Source organism: Rhipicephalus microplus, chromosome 6, assembly GCF_043290135.1.
Source record: "Rhipicephalus microplus isolate Deutch F79 chromosome 6, USDA_Rmic, whole genome shotgun sequence".
Taxonomy (NCBI): Eukaryota; Metazoa; Arthropoda; class Arachnida; order Ixodida; family Ixodidae; genus Rhipicephalus; species Rhipicephalus microplus.
In genome coordinates, this window is record NC_134705.1 from 177,915,389 (window position 1) to 177,934,800 (window position 19,412).

At 46.9% G+C, this 19,412-nt stretch overlaps 1 protein-coding gene across 2 annotated transcripts in view; it reads left to right on the forward strand.

The window, feature by feature from the left end:
- Positions 1-5,703: 5,703 nt before the first annotated feature.
- The window catches only part of LOC119168293 (protein unc-79 homolog), a 101,901-nt gene continuing 88,192 nt past the window's right edge, over positions 5,704-19,412 (forward strand). Inside the window, exons 1-8 of one of the 2 annotated variants that reach the window (XM_075867139.1) lie at positions 5,704-5,980; positions 7,366-7,411; positions 13,746-13,866; positions 14,715-14,875; positions 15,856-16,026; positions 16,692-16,781; positions 17,641-17,696; positions 18,597-18,726. In XM_075867139.1, coding sequence (XP_075723254.1) covers positions 7,390-7,411; positions 13,746-13,866; positions 14,715-14,875; positions 15,856-16,026; positions 16,692-16,781; positions 17,641-17,696; positions 18,597-18,726 — 751 coding nt within the window. In that variant the 5' untranslated portion in view covers positions 5,704-5,980; positions 7,366-7,389. Of the gene's footprint in view, positions 5,981-7,365; positions 7,412-13,745; positions 13,867-14,714; positions 14,876-15,855; positions 16,027-16,691; positions 16,782-17,640; positions 17,697-18,596; positions 18,727-19,412 lie in introns of those variants that run through there. The other variant, XM_075867140.1, reaches the window with a different exon arrangement.

The window sequence follows — 19,412 nt, forward strand, 5'->3', positions numbered from 1 at the left end:
AGCTATTTACAAAGGTCACTGCTAACATGATTAGGACAACATTAGAATTTAGTCAACCAAAGGATCAAGCAGGATTTTGTACAGTCTACTCAACAATTGACCACATTCATACTATCAATCAGGAGATAGAGAAATACTCAGAATACATCTAGCCACTATACATAGTGTTTCATAATCATATGGTGGTTTTGGGACGTTAAACCCCACATATCTATCTATCTATACATAGCCTTCACAGATTATCAGAAGCAAACTCGCTCGCTGGATTCCGTGCCGACCGGTTGTGCCCTCGCGATCTCCGACGACAGCGTAGCTCTGGCCGACAGAATTAGCCCTACGCCATCTCCTGTCGCCGACAAGAGCTCTCGCCAGTGGTGCCCCGTCATCGGACTCCTGCAACCGTGTCCATCTTTCCTGTCTTCTCCTTACTTCCGTCGCTCCCTGTCCCTGCGCATCCCTCTCTTCTACTTCTCTCTCTATCTCTCTGCATTTTAATCCTATCCTTTTATTCCCTTCTCTACCCCCATCCCTCGTGAGCTACTTTCGAGGTGTCCTCCCCCTTAGAGCCAGTTACGGGGCTCACTTTTCTCTTCCTTTCATTTATAATCACTTCCCCAGATTACGAGAAGGCATTTGATTTAGTCGAGACATCAGCAGTCATGCACACGTTGCGGAATCAGGGCGTCGACGAAGGATTTATAAACATCCTGGAAGAAATCTAGAGCACATCAACTGCCACGATATATACTGCTCTATAAATAAAGCGACAGAATGAAAATAAAGAAGGGTGTAAGACAAGGGAATACGATCTCTCCAATGCTATTTACCGTGTGCTTACAGGATGTTTTCAAAGGTAGAAAGGGAAGAGTTAGGGATACGAGTTCATGGAGAGTACCTTAGTAACCTGTACTTGGCCGATGACAATGCATTGTTGAGTAACTCGGGGACGAATCGCAATTCATGATTATACTGAATTAGACAAGGAGAGCAGAAAGGTAGATCCTAAAATTAATCTGCAGAAAACGAAAGTAATGTACAACAGCCTTGGAAGAGAATAACGCTTCGAGTTTGGTAACAGCGCACTTGAAGTTGTAAAAGAGTACGTAGTAACCGCGGAACCAACCCATCAGAGTGAAATGACCAGAAGAATAAGAATGGGGTGGAGCACCTTAGGCAAGCATTCTCAAAAAATTAATGGCAGACTGCCACTATCCCTCAACATGAAGGTATATAACAGCTGCATCTTACCAGTACTTACCCGCGGAGCAGTAACCTGGAGGATTACAAAGAGGGTTCATCTTAAGTTGAGGACGACGCAAAGAGCAATGGAAAGGAAAATGATAGGTGTAACCTTAAGAGACAAGAAGACAGCAGAGTGGATTAGGGAACAAACGGGGGTTAAGGATATAATAGTTGAAATCAAAAAGAAGAAATGGTCGTGGGCAGGGCACGTAGCGCGAAGGCAAGATGACCCCTGGTCACTAAGGATCAGGATCGCAGACTGGATACCAAGAGAAGGCAAGTGGGTGAAGGGGAGACAGAAAAATAGGTGGGGAGATTCGATTAGGAAGTTTGCGGATGTTGAGTGGCAACTGCAATCACAGGGCCGAGTTGCCTGGCGGAACAGGGGAGAGGCCTTTGTCCTGCAGTGGGCGTAGTCAGGCTGATGATGAGGATGCCACCACCGAGATTGCAGTTGATCTACTAAATGAAAAAAGGAATGCCACCTGGAAAAACTTCCCGCGTGCTACGACTATCCTGTGTTCTTTCAGTTGAAAAGTTGCAGAGCGATTAGACTATGGATTCGTGAAGAAATCGACAAAAGCGCCTCGGTCACCTAGAGCTTCCAAGTTATTGCAGGCTAGCAGAGAAATCGAGGTGTTATTGTGCACTTTCATTGCTTTTGTTGAAAGGAACAGGTGTGAGTTTATCTGCCGGGGGAAAAAAGGGGAAAAAACGCCGTAACTTTCTTTTTAGTGCTTTAGAGTTTACCGGTGAACTCCCCGGGGCCATTTAAAATGAATAAGGGGGAAATTTTTTTACGAGGTCTGCAGTGACTGCAATGCGTACGTGTACGGTATTTCTTTGCGATGGCTGGGCACTTGCTGAAATGGTAACTGACGCTTCCGCATACCGCGAACGGACTTACTATCATCCTGGTATAAGCCGGGTGAGGTCATATTTCTACGACCCACCTCATACACTGAGAGAGAGAGAGAGAGAGAAGTAAACGTTTATTTTCGGAACAATGCCCCGAGCAATGCCTGGTGTCACCCTGAGGTGGGAAGGCTCCTTAGTCTGGGAACCCCCTGGCTTCTACTGCCCCCTTTGCCCTGGCGATGAGTCGTCGTTGGTCTCCCAGATCCTCGAGGGCGAGCTTCGCTTCCCATGGCCCCGCCGCGGTGGTCAAGTGGCTAAGGTACTCGGCTGCTGACCCGCAGGTCATGGGTTTGAATCCCGGCTGCATTTCCGATGGAGGCGGAAATGTTGTAGGCCCGTGTGCTCAGATTTGGGTGCACGTTAAAAAACCCCAGGTGGTCGAAACTTCCGGAGCCCTCCACTACGGCGTCTCTCATAATCATATGGTGGTTTTGGGACGTTAAACCCCACATATCAATCAATCTGCCTCTCACATTTCGGTTAGGTCTTCGTTCGTCCGTCCTGCTTCGTTATAAGTCGTGTGTTGTTGCAGATAACGTCTGGCATATATACTGGCATGCAAGAAGCAAGTGTGCCAGGGTGTCCGGTACGTTGTAAAGCGGGCACATAGAGCTATATCTCGTTGGGTAGAGACGGTGCATTAAGGCCCCATGTGTGTATGTGCTGCTTTGCAGCCGTCTTACTGTCACGCTTTCCTCTTTTGTCAGTTTTGGGTGTAGTGGAGGGGTATACTCGTCGCTCTAGCCTGTAATGCTGGAGTAACGACGAATAGGTGTTTTGAACAACTTCCGTCTCTTCAACGACGGGTCGGACGTCCTGTGGGCAGAGGGGGCAGCCCGGCTGACGTGCTCGCGGGCAGCGGCGTGGGCCGCTTCATTTCCCTGCAGACCCTCGTGGTGTCCTGGCAGCCATAATATACAAGTGTACGGGAGTGGAGTGCTTCGCCGTTTCAAAATATTGATGGCATTGGCTGAGGTACGGCCCTTAGCAAAGTTCCTGCAGGCGGCTTGCGAGACGGTGAAGATCACCGCGCCGTCTGTACATGCGGCGGTTGCGAGAGCGATTGCAGATTCTTCCGCTGCGTCTGAATTGAGTGCGTTGACCGTGGCCGACGTTAATAGGTGACCAGTAAAAGAGCAAGGGATTGTGGGATACATCGTCTGCTGCCGGCTTCCGATTCGAGAAGAGCAGACGACGGCGAACCGCTCCGCCCCAAGCCTCACATTATTCGGAATTCGCGCGCGCGGTCGCCCGTTTATCTTACTCCTGATAAACTACGTTCGGTTGTTCAGCCGTTGGCTTCTCCAATTAGAGTGTGAAGGGCAAACGCAGGTATCGATTTCCATGGATGGAAGAAAAAAAAAATTAGGTGGGCCACGGTTGTGAAAAGAGCCGCAGCGACAGGTAGCCTTCTAGTACCAAGCCAGAGTGTGCGAAGACCATTTTATCACAGGTACGTGTGTCATCATCATCATCGTCGCGCAGGTGCGCCTAGCAAAGATATTGTTACGTGGAAATAACAGTAGACAGTCCCCGCAGCCACAACACAGCTCACCATGATGATGATGATGATTCCACAGCCATGGCTCGTACCCACTCAGGGGGATCGGCCAAGAATCGATGATTCAATTCAGTTAATTTTTTTTATATTCACGATCGAAACCACCCACCGGAGACAAAAAAAAAAAGCAAGGAAGAAGAAAGTACACCTTAGGCAGAATTAAAGGAGTGCAATAGTTTGTCACTCGTTCAGATCAGACAATCATTCATTACCTTATATAGGAATTAGCATGGTTGAACAAAGCTCCTGTTTATGTTGGAATATTTTTGCAGGAATAATAATCACGCAATTAAAAGCTTAATTATTTTACTTTCATGAAGATACTTGCAAACTGCGTAGAAAAAGTTCTCGTGGCTGAAGTCCAGATCGGAAGCACCGAAAGAAACCAACAAAGTCAACTTCTTCACTTTCAGTCTGAGGCGCCCTTTTTTGGTGTGTCCCACTATTACCTGTTACCGTCAGCCGGAACGTATTTGTAACACTATCAGGAACGCGTGGGCGAAATCTACCTTCCATGCGAGATGAGCGCCGGCCATTGCACCCATATATACGACAAAAAACGCGAAGCTTCACTCAAGAGTAGGTTTACACGAAGCGCTAGACGAGTCAATTTTTCGTTTATCGTGGTCAAACTGTGCGCCAGGACGGCACACAAGGGAAGAAGTGCGTTAAATAAGAGCCGCATTTCGATTATTCGTCACCGTCTATCTCTGACCGTGGCTGTTTATGTACCGCCGTGCCGTGCAGCTCGACCAAGTTGGTTGGTTGGTTGCGAAACTTTATTGAGGTCCTGCAAGGCGACCAAGATCAGCGTTCAAATAAGCATCTGGCTTAGACTAAGAAATGCATCCTATAGCGCGCTGAAGGCTAGAAAAAAAAAATATCGCAACGCACTCAATAAGTGCCGCGCTTCATGCCGATCGACCGATGATGTCGGCCGAAGCAGCGATCGCGAAATGAATTCTTAGCACGCTGCTAAAGTCATCCCCATCCCCTGAGATCTTTAATGTGGTGATTTTTTTTTTCTGCAGAAACGTATCTTAAAATGAAAACTGTCTTGTGTATTGACTGATCTGCTAGCCAAACTGACAGTACCCCTGGGCAGCACAAAATCATTGCAGATAATTTTATTGCGATAAAGAAGTTTTCTTACCGTTCATGGCTTTCGTAGCTTGTCATTGTCACAGTTAGCAAAAAAAAAAAAAACAACTTCTAAAGCAGTGACATTGCACGAAGAGTGGCTTTTTTATTATTATTAATGGAGTGGTACAAAAATTCGCGCGTGCCGCTGCTAACCCGCGTGGTGTAAGGTCCCTCCATAATTTTTAGCGTGGTGCGTCGAACTGGAAGCCGTCGTATCCCATAGTTCCCTGCGATTGCCCATATTGCCGAACACCTATTCTCAGCCTTGAGAATCTACGACGCAGACAGCGTACGCGTTTCTATGCGGATACTTGGCCGCGTCAGTGTAGCGGGCGTCCGTGTCTTGCTTGAACTTCCGTTGAATAGCGTTAGCTCTAGCCTTGTGCCTACTTCTGTGGAAAGTAGGATGCATGTTGCGCGGAATAGGTGCGATGGACAGCGACTCTCCAACGTACAGCGGTATGCGCTTTTTCCAGTCTGCATCGGCGATGAACGTGTCGCGTTAGCTATAGTACCCGGTCCTTAAAATCGGGCTGAGCATGGGGGCCTCCCATTTTTCCTTATTGCTTACTCCAGAACGGTAGGGTAGAGAGCTGGGGACATGCCTGCATGACGCTTATTACTTGCATATGCAGGCTTTTCGAGGGCAGCTGCAAGAAAGATTTGAGGGGATCATGCTTTGTTCAAATTTTGCCGCCGTGTCGTGCGTATTATCTTTATGTTCCCTGAACACGCCTTTTGCGGTGCACTGCAGCCACCTAGCGCGTTAACGGCGAAGCTCGTTCGCTTTCTCTCTTTTCCTCGTCCTCAATCCGAGTACCTTCTCCGCTCCACATTCGCAACCGTGGGTTGGGCCGTCGCCTGGGGCTGGGCGACTTGAAGCAACGCTCGAAAAACGCCGCGCCGCAGGCCAGCGCGAGCGTCAAGCAACGTCGACGGGAGACCCGAAAACGATCCGACAGCTCCGATCCTTGGAGGCTCAGCCGCCGTTATGCCACTGCCGGGGTCGCAGCTGATCTGCTAAGAGAAAAAAAACGCCGCCCGGAAACGCACCCCGCGCGCAGCGACCTAATCCTGCGCATATCCTGCATTCATTTCTCGCCTCCAAACGAAACGGTGAGCCGCCACCCTGCTTCTACCTTGCCGCGAGCCCTTCCGTTCTGTCTTTCCTCCCCACTGTCCCCTTTTCGTCCCCTTACACCTGTGCGTGCATCGGTTGAGGTGTCCTCTTGGAGAGACAATTTGTGCGCACAGACCGAACCCCCATTCTCCTTCCCCATCGGAATCGCCAACGCGCGCGCGCGCTTCTCTCTACTCCGGATGCGGAACCGGCGAAAGTAGGCAACAGCATCCCCGATAACAGCTGCTCCCTCGAGGAATTCTCTCTAAATTACTGCAGCTGATCGCACGTTCTGGCCACTTCTAGGGCTGTCGAGTACCGCGAAAGATTCTTAGTACCGTTCGGGCAGGAGCGGGCCGGGATGCTGGCTGTTGCTACCTCTCTCCCGCTATCATTTCGATCTCCTAGCTCCCGCTCGCCAATGATGGGCATGGCGCGCAATGTTTCGCGTCGCGATATACGTGTGAACCGAGTTGAACGTTCCAACGAGTTGATCGTGCGTGGTTGGCGACTCGAAAGAAAGGATAGCGTTGAAATGCGTCCATACGCTTGGTTATGGAGAAGTAAAAAAAGGCTTCTTGCTCTATTTTGATGGCCGGTGTGCGGCAGCTGTTGTGTACTGTGCCATATGAGCTGCCATAGAAGCCCTTTATAAATATTTCAAGTCATTATTATACAGTGTCATAAGGACAATTGTAGTAGTTGAATGTATGATGCCTGGTTGCTCGATTTTCATTCAAGCTAAGTACTTTTATTTTAGTTTCTGAAACATTCGTGGAAATATTGGAAAGCTAGATGGCTCAGATTCATCCAGATATTGATGCTCCCTTTGTTTATGCCTCAAATTTCTTGCTGTAAAAAAAAAAAACGGAACACATCTGTCTGTAATATAAATCTTTCATTGGTTGTCATATTTTACTACTTCTTAGAAGGGAAAGTAGTCCATGGTGCACGTACATTAAATAATGCATTATGTTTAACGGGGCATGTTGGAGACACTGCAAACAATATGGAACTGGGAACTTGTCGCTTGGCTAATTGGTACATATCTTCGAGAGCAAATTTTAGAAACCCATACCTGAATTCCCAGTGCTTTGTCTTTCTTCTGGCGGTGCTTCGGTGTCTAAATCTTTGCCTCGAAGTTATGGTACTCGATTATTAATGTTCACATTTTTTTGAGTAGTGGGTTTATACCATGAGGTGTATGTTAATCTTCATTTGGCCCAAACATTAGATTTTTGCGTGCATGCGAAAATTCATTAAGCGCAATACTTTACACTGCGTGAAGAAGGACTGCTTGTGTGCACATATGATAGCTTCACTTGAATTAAATTTTAATTGCTATCTTTCTTTTCTCATCCCTCATTTTTTATGTTGCAAGACGTCGAGATTAGTATAGCTCATCATGGGAACGAGAGCAGCCGCCTGTAAGTATAATTCCTAGCCGTTGAGTCTCTTGTTTTGCAAAAACGCATGTGTGAATACCATAGCAATTAAGTGTTCCACCCAAAACTATTTATATCTCGTTATGTTATAAATGAATCGTACACTACTCATAATCCTGAAGGCATATGAACTTTAGTGTTGACATGGGAGTGTTTGAATAGAGATAACAATAAGCATCTATGAGCTGTAGTCTTACTGTAATGACTATTATTCTGTTTTCTTAGTCTCAGCTTTGAAAAGTCTTTTGATACATGATTGCCACCTACACATTCGTTGTTGCACTTGCCTCTAAAAATTCTCGTGACATTGACAGTAATTTATCACATTTTTATCTTTAGATTTATGATATTGTCACCAATCTTGTCTCACTCAAGGAAACCTTCCGCAGAACTGCTCGTCAAGCTAGGACAAAAAGAAAAACTGCTCCAACCCAACCTCTTCGTCCTCTTCCACACGAAAACCACGCGAATTCATGCGGCATTAGTCCCCCCCTTTTAAAAAGCATCGACTCGATGCTTCTAAATAAAAAGAAGAAGAAAAAAAAAACCCATAATTAGAACACGCGTTGACGCAGAGAATGACAAAGTGAGTGCCAGGGAAAACAAAGAGGGCGCACAAGCACTTGGACCATGCGCGAACACAACAGCACCAGTGGGAGAGTCAAGAAAAAGAAAAACACCACATGAGATCACTGTCACGTTTGCGAAGTAACTCGCAAGCACAGAGACTATTGTGTGTAGTACGGCTTGAGTCGTACGACATGCACAGTTTCGGGCCGATGTTGTCGACGTGACGACACTGTGCCGTCCGGAAGTACTTCGTATGTAAGGTCACTCACACGTCGGATAACCTTGTATGGTCCGAAATAACGGCTCAGAAGCTTTTCAGACAAGCCTGGTCGTCGGACAGGAGTCCACACCCACACTCGTTCACCCGGGTGGTATGCGACGTTTCGACGGCGAAGGTTGTAACGTCGTGCATCTGCGTCTTGTTGGTGACCGATGTTCACGCGAGCCAGTTGACGAGCCTCTTCGGCGTACTGCGTGTATTGCTCGGCTTCTGGAGAAAGAGCATCGCTATTATCGTACGGCAGCATAGCGTCAAGCATCGTTTGTACGTTGCGTCCATAAACAAGGTGGAAAGGTGAAAATCGGGTTGTTTCCTGCATTGCCGTATTGTATGCGAACGTGACGTATGGGAGGATATCGTCCCAGGTTTTGTGCTGCACGTCCACGTACATTGACAGCATGTCCGCTATGGTCTTGTTGAGCCTTTCCGTCAGTCCATTACTTTGTGGGTGGTAAGCCGTTGTTTTTCGGTGACTCGTGCAGCTCAGTCTGAAAATGTCCTCTAGCATTTGTGCCGTAAACGATGTTCCTCTATCCGTAATCACACATGACGGCGCGCCGTGCCGGAGGACGATGTGCTGCACGAAGAACTTCGCCACTTCAGACGCCGTGCCGCGGGGTAATGCCTTTGTCTCAGCATACCGGGTCAAGTAATCGGTTGCCACTATAATCCATTTGTTACCAGTGGCCGACAAAGGGAAGGGTCCTAGAAGGTCCATTCCCACGAGGTCGAAAGGTGTCCGTGGTGGTGTAATAGGGTGGAGAAGGCCCGCAGGTTTCACGGGTGGCGTCTTGCGACGCTGGCACTCGCGGCAGCCTTGCACGTAGCGGTGTACACTGGTCGAAAGTCGTGGCCAATAGTACTGCTGGCGCACTCTGGCGAGAGTCCGCGAGTAGCCCAAGTGTCCCGACGTGGGCTCGTCATGGCACGCGAGGAGGATGTCATCCCGCATGTCGGCTGGTACAACGAGGAGGAAGGCTTTGTTGCTACCTCGAGCATTTTTCTTGTAAAGAATGCCCCTCCTTAGACAAAAGGATGACAATTCGCGAGCGATGCGCCGAGGAGTGTGAGAATTTCGGCCTTCTAAAGAATCAATAATAGGGCGCAATTCCTGATCGGCTCTCTGTCTAGACATAAAGTCAGAATCACTGAGGGCTCCGAGAAAACCATCAGCATATTCCGAGTCTATATCAGGATGTCCCACGGGTGCTCGAGAAAGTGCGTCGGCATCTTCGTGCTTGCGCCCAGACCTATACACAATCATGATGTCAAACTCTTGCAAGCGCAAACTCCACCGAGCGAGACGACCAGACGGGTCACGGAGATTGGCCAGCCAACACAGCGAATGGTGATCGGTCACCACCTTGAAGGGACGGCCGTAGAGGTAAGGTCGAAACTTTGCCGTTGCCCACACGACTGCGAGGCATTCCTTCTCTGAAGTGGAGTAGTTGGCCTCGGCTCGAGAGAGAGTACGACTGGCGTAAGCTATGACATGTTCTACGCCGTTGTGCCGTTGTACAAGGACAGCGCCAAGTCCGACGTTGCTTGCATCCGTGTGAACTTCGGTATCAGCGTCCTCATCAAAATGCGCAAGAACAGGTGCCTCTTGCATTCGCTGCCGTAACTCTGTGAAAGCTGCTTCTTGCTCTGTAGTCCAGGCAAACGGTACATCATCTCGGGTGAGTCGCGTGAGCGGTTCGGCTATCGTCGAGAAGTTGGTAATGAATCGGCGATAATAAGCACACAAGCCGAGAAAACGCCGTACCGCTTTTTTGTCTGACGGCACAGGAAAGGTGGCGACTGCTGCAGTTTTTTCTGGGTCAGGCCGCACTCCATCCGCACTCACAACATGTCCCAGAAATTTCAGCTCATCGTAGCCGAAATGGCACTTCTGGGGTTTTAGCGTGAGTTCGGCCGAACGAATAGCTTCCAGAACCATTCTTAGACGCTTCAGATGTTCTTCGAAACTCTCGGCAAAGATGACCACATCATCAAGGTATACAAGGCAGCTTTGCCACTTCAAGCCAGCGAGGACGGTATCCATCATTCGCTGGAATGTTGCGGGAGCTGAACAGAGGCCGAAAGGAAGAACTCTGAATTCATAAAGCCCATCGGGAGTTACAAACGCTGTCTTCTCTCTGTCTCGCTCATCGACCTCTATCTGCCAATAGCCGCTCTTCAAATCTATCGATGAAAAATACTTCGCGTGTCGTAGCCTGTCGAGAGAATCATCAACCCGTGGAAGCGGGTAGACGTCTTTTTTGGTGACGCTATTGAGTTTCCTGTAGTCAACACAGAATCGCAGCGTTCCGTCTTTCTTCTTTACTAGAACGACTGGCGAGGACCACGGGCTGCTCGACGGTTGTATCACCCCGTCGTCAAGCATCTCCTTTACCTGCGTCTGTATAGTCTCGCGTTCTTTAGCCGAAACACGGTAAGGTTGCTGGCGGATTGGGCGAACATCATCGTCGGTAATAATTCGGTGCTTTATGAGGGGTGTTTGACCGACTCTAGATGAAGAGGCGAAGCAAGATTTAAATTCCTTCAGCAGGGTATGCAGTGCGGCCTTCTTCTCGTCCGAAAGCTTCGAACTGACGTCGATGTGGTCCAGAAACTTATCTCCATCAACCATTTCCTCGGATGCGAAGCACTCGGTGACATCCGCTACACGGTCTCCGAAGGCCACGGTGGTGCCGCGGAAAAGATGTCGGTGCTCGAAGTTAAAATTTGTGACGAGTATCTGCGACCGTCCGTCACGCACACGCAGAATGCTTCGCACTGCACACACACCTTGAAGCAGTAAAAGGGATACGTTGCTCTCGGCGACCACGTCACCGTCTTGGAGGTCTTCACAGGTGACTTCTACGAAAGCAGTCGCTCGGGGAGGCAACGTCACGCTTTCGTCGGCAACACGCAGCGCAGGTCTACGACAGCTATCAGCGCCTCGATCGGTTGCAAGTTGCGTCGAGAAAGTCACCATTCGCTCGCGGAGATTTATGATCGCGCCATTCTCTCGAAGGAAGTCCATTCCAAGGATGAGCTGACGAGAACAGTCGCGTAGTACGAGGCAGGTTACCACAAACGTTGACCCGCGTATTTCCACTCTTGCGGTACAGCGACCCAATGGAGTAATAACGTGGCCTCCAGCAGTGCGAATACGCGTCCCATTCCAAGGTGTCATCACTTTCTTAAGACTGGTTGCCAATTTTCCGCTCATAATAGAATAATCTGCACCTGTGTCCACCAATGCGCTGACCTGAAGACCGTCTATCAGCACGGGAATGTCGAGTGAGACTCGGCCACTGGGTTCAGACGCACAATCCGGCATTTCTCTCGCACTGCACTCAGACGTCAATTCAATGTCTGCAGCGTTTTGTGGAAGCGTCGATAGGAGGTCTTCCGCACTTTTAGTCCCAGCGACCTCGCCCCCGAAGGTCGCTGCCTTCAGTTTTCCCGACGAGGGCTTGGGGAACGTCCCCGTGCCATCGTACTGAGACGTGGTCCAATAGCTGCGGGTCGTCGTGGAGATGGAGACCGCGATTGACGCCGTGGGAAAGGCAGACGTTGCTGCGCGAGGTAGTCCTCAATTTCTCTTGGCCTCTGACCAACTAGGGGACGAGGCGAATGAATAGAGAAACCGCGCAGTCCAAGTTGTCGGTATGGACATTCCCGGTAGATGTGACCGGCTTCACCGCAATGGAAGCAGAGGGGTCTTCTATCCGACGTACGCCAAATATCGGACTTCCGCGGAGGGGCACGGCGACCGTCGATGTCCAAACCAGCATGCGCAGATTGAATTGAAACTGGCGGCATCGTCTGGATTGGGACTGTAGGGCTTGAGACCGGCATGGAAGTGCGCAGAGCTTCGGCATATGTGCGGTTCCCAACATCAGTGGACGCAGGAGGTGGTTCTAGATTTGTAACCGTTGGTTGAGGGCGACGGCTGTGAAGCACCTGCTGGACCTCGTCCCGAATAATATTGGTGATGCTGCTTACCTCCGGCTGTCTCGCCCCGTGTAGTTTCGCGATTTCCTCGCGGACGACGGAGCGGACGATTTCGCGAATCCACTCAATGCTGTTGCTCCCGAAGCTGGCGGAAAATTCAGTAGGTGATGCAGAATTCACTTGCCGGTTGAGTAGGGCTGACCGCTGATGAAGTACCCTCTCCATCGTAGTGGCTTCGGTCAGGAATTCTGCTACACTCTTCGGAGGACTCCGCACTAGACCAGCAAAAAGCTGCTCCTTCACGCCTCGCATCAGATAGCGTAGCTTTTTTTCTTCTGGCATTGCCGGATCCGCTCGCCTGAAAAGCTGCGTCATGTCCTCCACGTACATGGTGACGGTCTCATTAGGCATCTGGATGCGTGAATGCAATGCACGTTCAGCACGATCGCGGCGGTCGGGGCTCCGGTAGGTCTCCAAGAGGCGATGCTGGAACTCGCGCCAGGATGTCAAGACATCACTTCTGTTCATGAACCACGTTCGGGCGCCGTCTTTCAAACACGCGTAGACGTTGCGGAGTTTGGCGGCTTCGTCCCAGTAGTTGATCGCTGCGACGTGTTCGAACTCGCTCAGCCAGTCGTCCACATCTTCAAACAGCTCTCCGTGAAAGGGACTAGGCATCAGCGGGTTCTGGACAGTGCAATAAATTGGTGCCGACGACGTAGGAGTTTCCATGACGCCTTGAGGCGAAGTCATAGTCGCTCTATGGATAAGCTGTGCCGGTGTCTCTGGTGGTAGGCCTCGTTGGCGGCGGCTTGTTCTGTGAACTGGCGTGTCCACGGGCACAGGGCTTGTGTTCCGGCTCCTGGATGGGCTCTTGTGCATGGGGTGCGTCGTCAGTTGTCGTACCCAGCACCTCCACCAATCTTGTCACCAATCTTGTCTCACTCAAGGAAACCTTCCGCAGAACTGCTCGTCAAGCTAGGACAAAAAGAAAAACTGCTCCAACCCAACCTCTTCGTCCTCTTCCACACGAAAACCACGCGAATTCATGCGGCAATATATGAAATAGATGACGACAGGTGCAGTACTTAGGTGGTGTGTAGTCAAGAAAATTTTAAAATAATTTCAGTTATCTGCTCTGTTCTCAGAATAATGTAGCATATTACGCATTCAGACACATAGTGAAAGAACTTCACATGTAGAATATTTTTTATGCATTTTTTTGTAGCAGATCTGCAGTTCAAATACCTAAAATACTTCACAGAACATGAAGTGGAATTAAGATAATTAATGGACAGATTTACAGTGTAATTTTGTAAGTGTGCAGTTGAGTGGTTATAATTCTGCATTCAATCACTGAATGTCAATCAATCAGTTTGTTTATATATCTTGTAATAAACAGACAGAATATCAACAGTTAAATGCTGCCATTCAGTAATTGGTAAAGTCATTATGGCCATGTTTTTTTTATTTTACTGTCTTCATTGCTCTGACTTGACTGTCAACAATATTTCCTTACAGTCACCGCCAAGATTCGTAATCTACACGACTACCACACACGAATTCTGCATGGTCTTCCTCCCCTGCCTTCAGGGGTAGACGTTGCCAACACCCTGAAGTATTTTTCCCAGACACTGCTCAGGTTAGTTGCATGATCAATGAAACCGCCTCATTAAAGCGTCATGCCCTTTTTTATGCATGTAAAATCTTGTCAAATTGAGAACATCTCACGTACATAAAAGTGTTTTGAGCAATTTTAGTCCCATCATTTAAGAAGTAGTTCATTTCTCTAATTCTAAAATTGTGAAGTCTACCTTGAAGTAGTTGGTAAGCTATAATTATAAAACATTAAATCTATGTGCTAGTGTTCTAGGTCTATGTTTCGGTAATGCTGGAAGAATAACTGATAAATATTATTTTAATACTATCTCAGAAACATGTGTGCATTCCTGTACGCACTGTGGATGTACTTATAATGCGATAGTTGTGTACATTGAAGTTATGTACAAACATGCTAATTGATTGGCTACACTTGTTCAGTGTATGATAATCAAAATCTATGCCTAATTTGTGTCTTGTAAGATACCGTGTTTTGAAGCGAGTACAAGTCACAAAACAGGGGAGTGAGGCGGAGATATTCACTCACGTCTAGCAGTTGTCAGAAGCGAACCCCAGAAATATCTTATTTACAATTATTAAGAAGATAACTAACTGCCAAATATTAACAAGAAACATGTGCTCATCATTCTGAATGGCCAAGTGGTTTGAAAGAAAAAAAGCTTGCAGTTGTGCAGCCGAAGCTATTTAGTTTTGCAGTTCAGATTATGCAAAACTAGTGCTTAGATGAAGCACGTAAAAGAAAGAAATTGACGCAAACATTGTTGCACTAACAACAACTGTATCACTTTGTTGTTGCTCACTCGTAAATGTGTGCATGTGCAAAAAAGAAAAACAACTAAGGTTCTGTATTCTTGCAAATGCATTTCGCAGTGTCCTCAAAGATGTACCCAGTATTCCTCTTGACATGATCCGTTGTCACGAGAAGGACCATGCCAGAACAACACTGTTTCCAAGTCTGGACTACAAGGCTCTCTATCACGCCATTGTGCAATTAGTGGATGCGGTTCCTGTCATCCAGTCGGGAGCTCATGGTGAGAAATCCAGCCAGACTATCAACACAGGCATTATTGGACAGCTCGTTGGCTGGAATGGCAGAGGTGTTGTGTGTTGCAAGCGCTGATGATAATGTCTCTTAGTTTTTGTATTGTTCACAGCCGTTTCGACGTTTATGTGGGCTGTAGATTGTGTATTCATTGGTGAGCTTTAGCTTACTAAAAGTGCAAGATAAGTGCTTGTGTTGATTTAGTTTTGAGAATGATGAAACACAGATTTCGGATTCTGGATTTCGAAGGTTTGAGTTGCAGTTCTTAATTTTTTATTTATGTGCCAGCAGAGTCGACCTTCTGCATGTATGTGAAATGGCCGATTTTTTAAAATTTGGCAGGAATCTTTTAGACAAAAAGACTTCATAAGCAATTTTTTTTTCGTTATTGATGCGTCTATATAGTACACTCGACAGTTATGTCAGGAGTACAATGCCCAGCACATTATAACAGACGTATATTATTTTAATGATCTGCTCAATGCATCTCTTTCTTTAAAGTTTACAGGTGATTCAGGCATAAGACATATGAAAGTGTGAACCACTCGCAAAAAAGACAGCCAGCATCTTTTTCCTGTCTTGCATGAGTGCTAATGTATTTATAGAGAATATAAAGCAGACAAGTAATTTAAGGATGATGCAGGTTTTGGCTCCACTGTCCTGCAACATGTTCCCATTTCTATATTATGCTAATTTGAATTTTTTACTCCACAAATTTTATGCAGTCGTAGAATAGTGGCCACTGCCCATACGATGGAAGACTCATGCAGCTGATCCGTGTTAACCGAAGGGGTTCTTTGATCATAGCTTTGCATCGAAATGTCTCCTTTTAGTTCAGGCTACGCTATTACAACAAACTACCCCTTTGTTCTCCCTGTGTTCAAATCCACACTTTCCTTTGTGTAATAAGCCAACTAAACTTAGTTTCGTTCTATATGTGCATGTGCCGTGTTTATTTATTTTCCACAGCTCTCGGGTACACGATCCTAAACACTCTGGCGTGCCTAGTGCCGTTCTTGGAGCACGAATATATGGACACGCTGCCTTACATTGTGGCCTCATCGATGGCCTTGTTTCCGACGTCCTTGCACAAGGACATTGTAGACATGCTCTGCAATCATCTGCTACCTTACACCATCAGTGAGTTAAACCACGAATTCTTCAAATGTTGGCTGCATCCTTCTGTAACTCTTTGTGTGCTGTGTTTATTCCTTGGCTCGATCCCTACTGAAATATTGTTGCACTATTACTGATGTGTGTTACATATTATATCGGCCTTATAATCTTACATGCATACTTGTGCTTTGAACGCCATGTGGTGCAAATGTAATTGTCACGGGGGACACAGTCAAGCTGCCTGGAGCAGCATTTAGCCCCTAAGTTTATACAAAATTTTCTGGTGAAACAAATTGACTGATTGATTGAACTTGATTTGTATTATTTATTGTAGAATAATTTCTTTGTGTGGAAATTGAGATAAACCACTAGTGAATATTCTTACTGTTGTTTCTTGTGGGTGCTCGTTACTTCCCTTTGAAATTGAAATCGCCTATTGCAGAGGATTTGTTCTGACGAGTAGGCTTCAGCTGAGAGTTCTGAACTGTGCGTGGGATGTGCTTCAAGTGATAAAGGTCAACTTGCCCCCTTTGTGTTGGGATCAGCAAGCACTCAACTCTTGGTTGTTGACCGCGCGTTTCTTAATTTCGGCCACGCTAGGCATGCCCGTGGCAGTCACGGAAGAATGTACACAATTTACGAGAAGATGAGGTTTTGATACGCCCTGTTGTCTTTCTTTTTATTTGCAGCCAATCCAGTGGATGTGGATGCCCTTAATTATGCCAACATGTCTACATCTGCAGTAATTATGATGGTATTCCAGTACACGGAGAATGTGGGTCAGTACACACTTGCATATCATTAAGGCTTGGTGCTGGAGTGTTGACAGCATGCATCTCTCTTCATGAATCTCGACCCCTTAAATCATACTTTACCAGTTCGTACTTACCAGTTCTATTAATCGGGATTAGAAATTAATGCAAAGGTGCATGTGCTTCTGCTCCTTTTTTTTACATTTGTTTGTCTAAATAGGCCTTTTTTTATCCAAAGGTGTTGAAGTGCTCGTGGACACCTTTGAACACTCTACCAGTAAATATAGTGTTTCGCATGTTGAAAACCGAACTCGCATATGTAACCTTCTCACAAGATGGCAAAGATGTGTTCTCGTTGGAATAACCTGCATTGCTGCAAATTTTATCTTGCTTGTTTTCTATGTTTGACTGCAGTGGTTTCACATCCCATAGGAGGGGCCACGAAAAACTTTGCCTTGTAATTATCACTCCGCAAAAAACAAAATAGAAGCTATAATGTCAATAAGACAAGATGTGATCTAATTTCAATAAGAAACACATAAGAATTCGTTGATACTGCGATGGTGACAGTCGATGATATGAACTCAAATTAGGGGCACTCATTAAAATTTAAATGTCAACGGTGATGAGAAATAATTTTTATGAGTCATTCATGAATTTGTGCTTCCCCTGGGTCTTTTCTTAGAGACAATAATATTAATTTTGATTTGTTTGGCATGTGGGAAGTACGTGGGAAGTAGAATTACTATATAATTTTTTCCAAAGCAACTAAAGGAGCTCTTCTGTTCTTTTTATGGAGAAACTTAGCCTAAAAAGCAAATTTAATTGTTTGTCACACCTTCCTGCACAATGCTATTTTGCTCTATCTGGCTTTGTTCTTTGGCAGCATACCAGACGCAGTTGCTGGAATGTCTCATGAGCCTCAAACGAGACATTGTCAAGGCAAGTGGTACTTTCCCTTTGCTTGCTTTTAAAGCTCTACTAAAGGGCTCCACGGCCGTAAATTAAAGATTGCAGGTTATCAAAATCACGCAATCTCGGTACCGTCTCGGTACAATTTGTACCGTAACTTCAGATATAGCTGGAGGAATGGAAGTCAAACACACACAGGCATACTTCTATCTCACCGGCTCTATCCAAGGTTATAGGTCCATATTAAATAAGCTCGATCACAGTACTGCGTGCGGTCATTTAAATAACTCCTTAAAGGGGTTGTACAACATTTTTTCAGCATAGTCGGAAAATGCTCTCGATAAGTAGTCGCAGCTTCTGAGAACATGTGGGTCATACATTATAGCACTGCATGTAGCCTGGAATTTATTATGAATTCTCAAATGCAGTGACCAATTGTTTTTTCTTTCTTCAAATAATGCCATACACCCAAATTCACAGCCATTGGCTGATCTAAGCATCACGAGCTTCGTAGTTACTGCGGCTGCCATGGGAGGTCACAATGTGCCCACCCGCGCTCACAATCACACAAAGAGTAAAGTGGGCATTCGAAGAAAAAAAAAAGGACACAAGTGCTCATGGTCATAACATGTGTGTAATGTAACTTCTTTCCCCTATGCGGTCCCTCAATGCTTAGCTTCCAATGCATTAGTTGGGTCAAGGGAAGATAGAAAGCAACTACAGTGTGCGACAACCATCTGCAACTCCGCTCGTGCGCGACAAATTCAAAAATTTTTTTAAAGACAACCTAGCCGTTTCCGACAAGTGTAAGTTTTCACATCTTTGCTTATCTTCATCAGACACGGCTAGGTTGTCTGAGGTGCCTTACCTTTGTTTGTGGCCAGTGTTTTCCAAACAATCGCGAGAGTGACTGAGCAAGTTGTGACGCAGGACTTGCTGTGCGTGATCGCCCATGGCACGGCCAAGGCACGGCACCCAGCGGTGGAAATGTTCTTCCACTACTGGCCCACTCTGAACCCCATGCTGAGGGACAAGAAAGGGTTCTCAATCAGGCACTCAGGTTCGCCACGCCCCTCAGTTGCACGCCCGACTCCTGCACGGTCTAGCCTCGCGCTCGCCGGTCTTCATCCCGTGCAACATCTCGTGTCGGAATGTGCACGAGTTGCCTGTGAGTGCCCCTGTGTCGGGATTGCTGTCGCATGCTTCTGTGTCTCCATGTCCTGCATTTTCTGCACCCGTCTTTCAATTCGCATGCTACTATAAACGCATGCCATGAAAGCTCCCAGTGTGTCCATATCAGAAAAACTGCATTGCTTTCGTGAACACGCAAAAGAACGCTGACAACTGGAACACAGCTCGTCACAGCAGCGGTGACATCTGCCCTACGAAACCCTACCGCTAAAAAATCTTCATTTTAGTACTTCTTGCACTCGAAGCGTTCCACATTTTTATGGCAGCACCACACATCATTGTCAAACCACTAGACCGAACTCGTGCAAATATTGTTTTGGTCAAGCCACATTGAAAAAGTGACTTTCAGAATGCCTCCCTCGGGTCACGTTATTGATTTTGCACTTTCAACAGCGAGTTTGGTGCACCAATGGAAACTGTCGATGAATGCGCTTAGCGTGGTGAATACATTCTTCTGTCCTCACGTAGTCTAACTCACAGCATGTGTTTATAAGGTGAAAGCTGCTGTAATTTCTTTTTGCCCACTGTGCAATGCTTGGGGATTACACTTAGGGT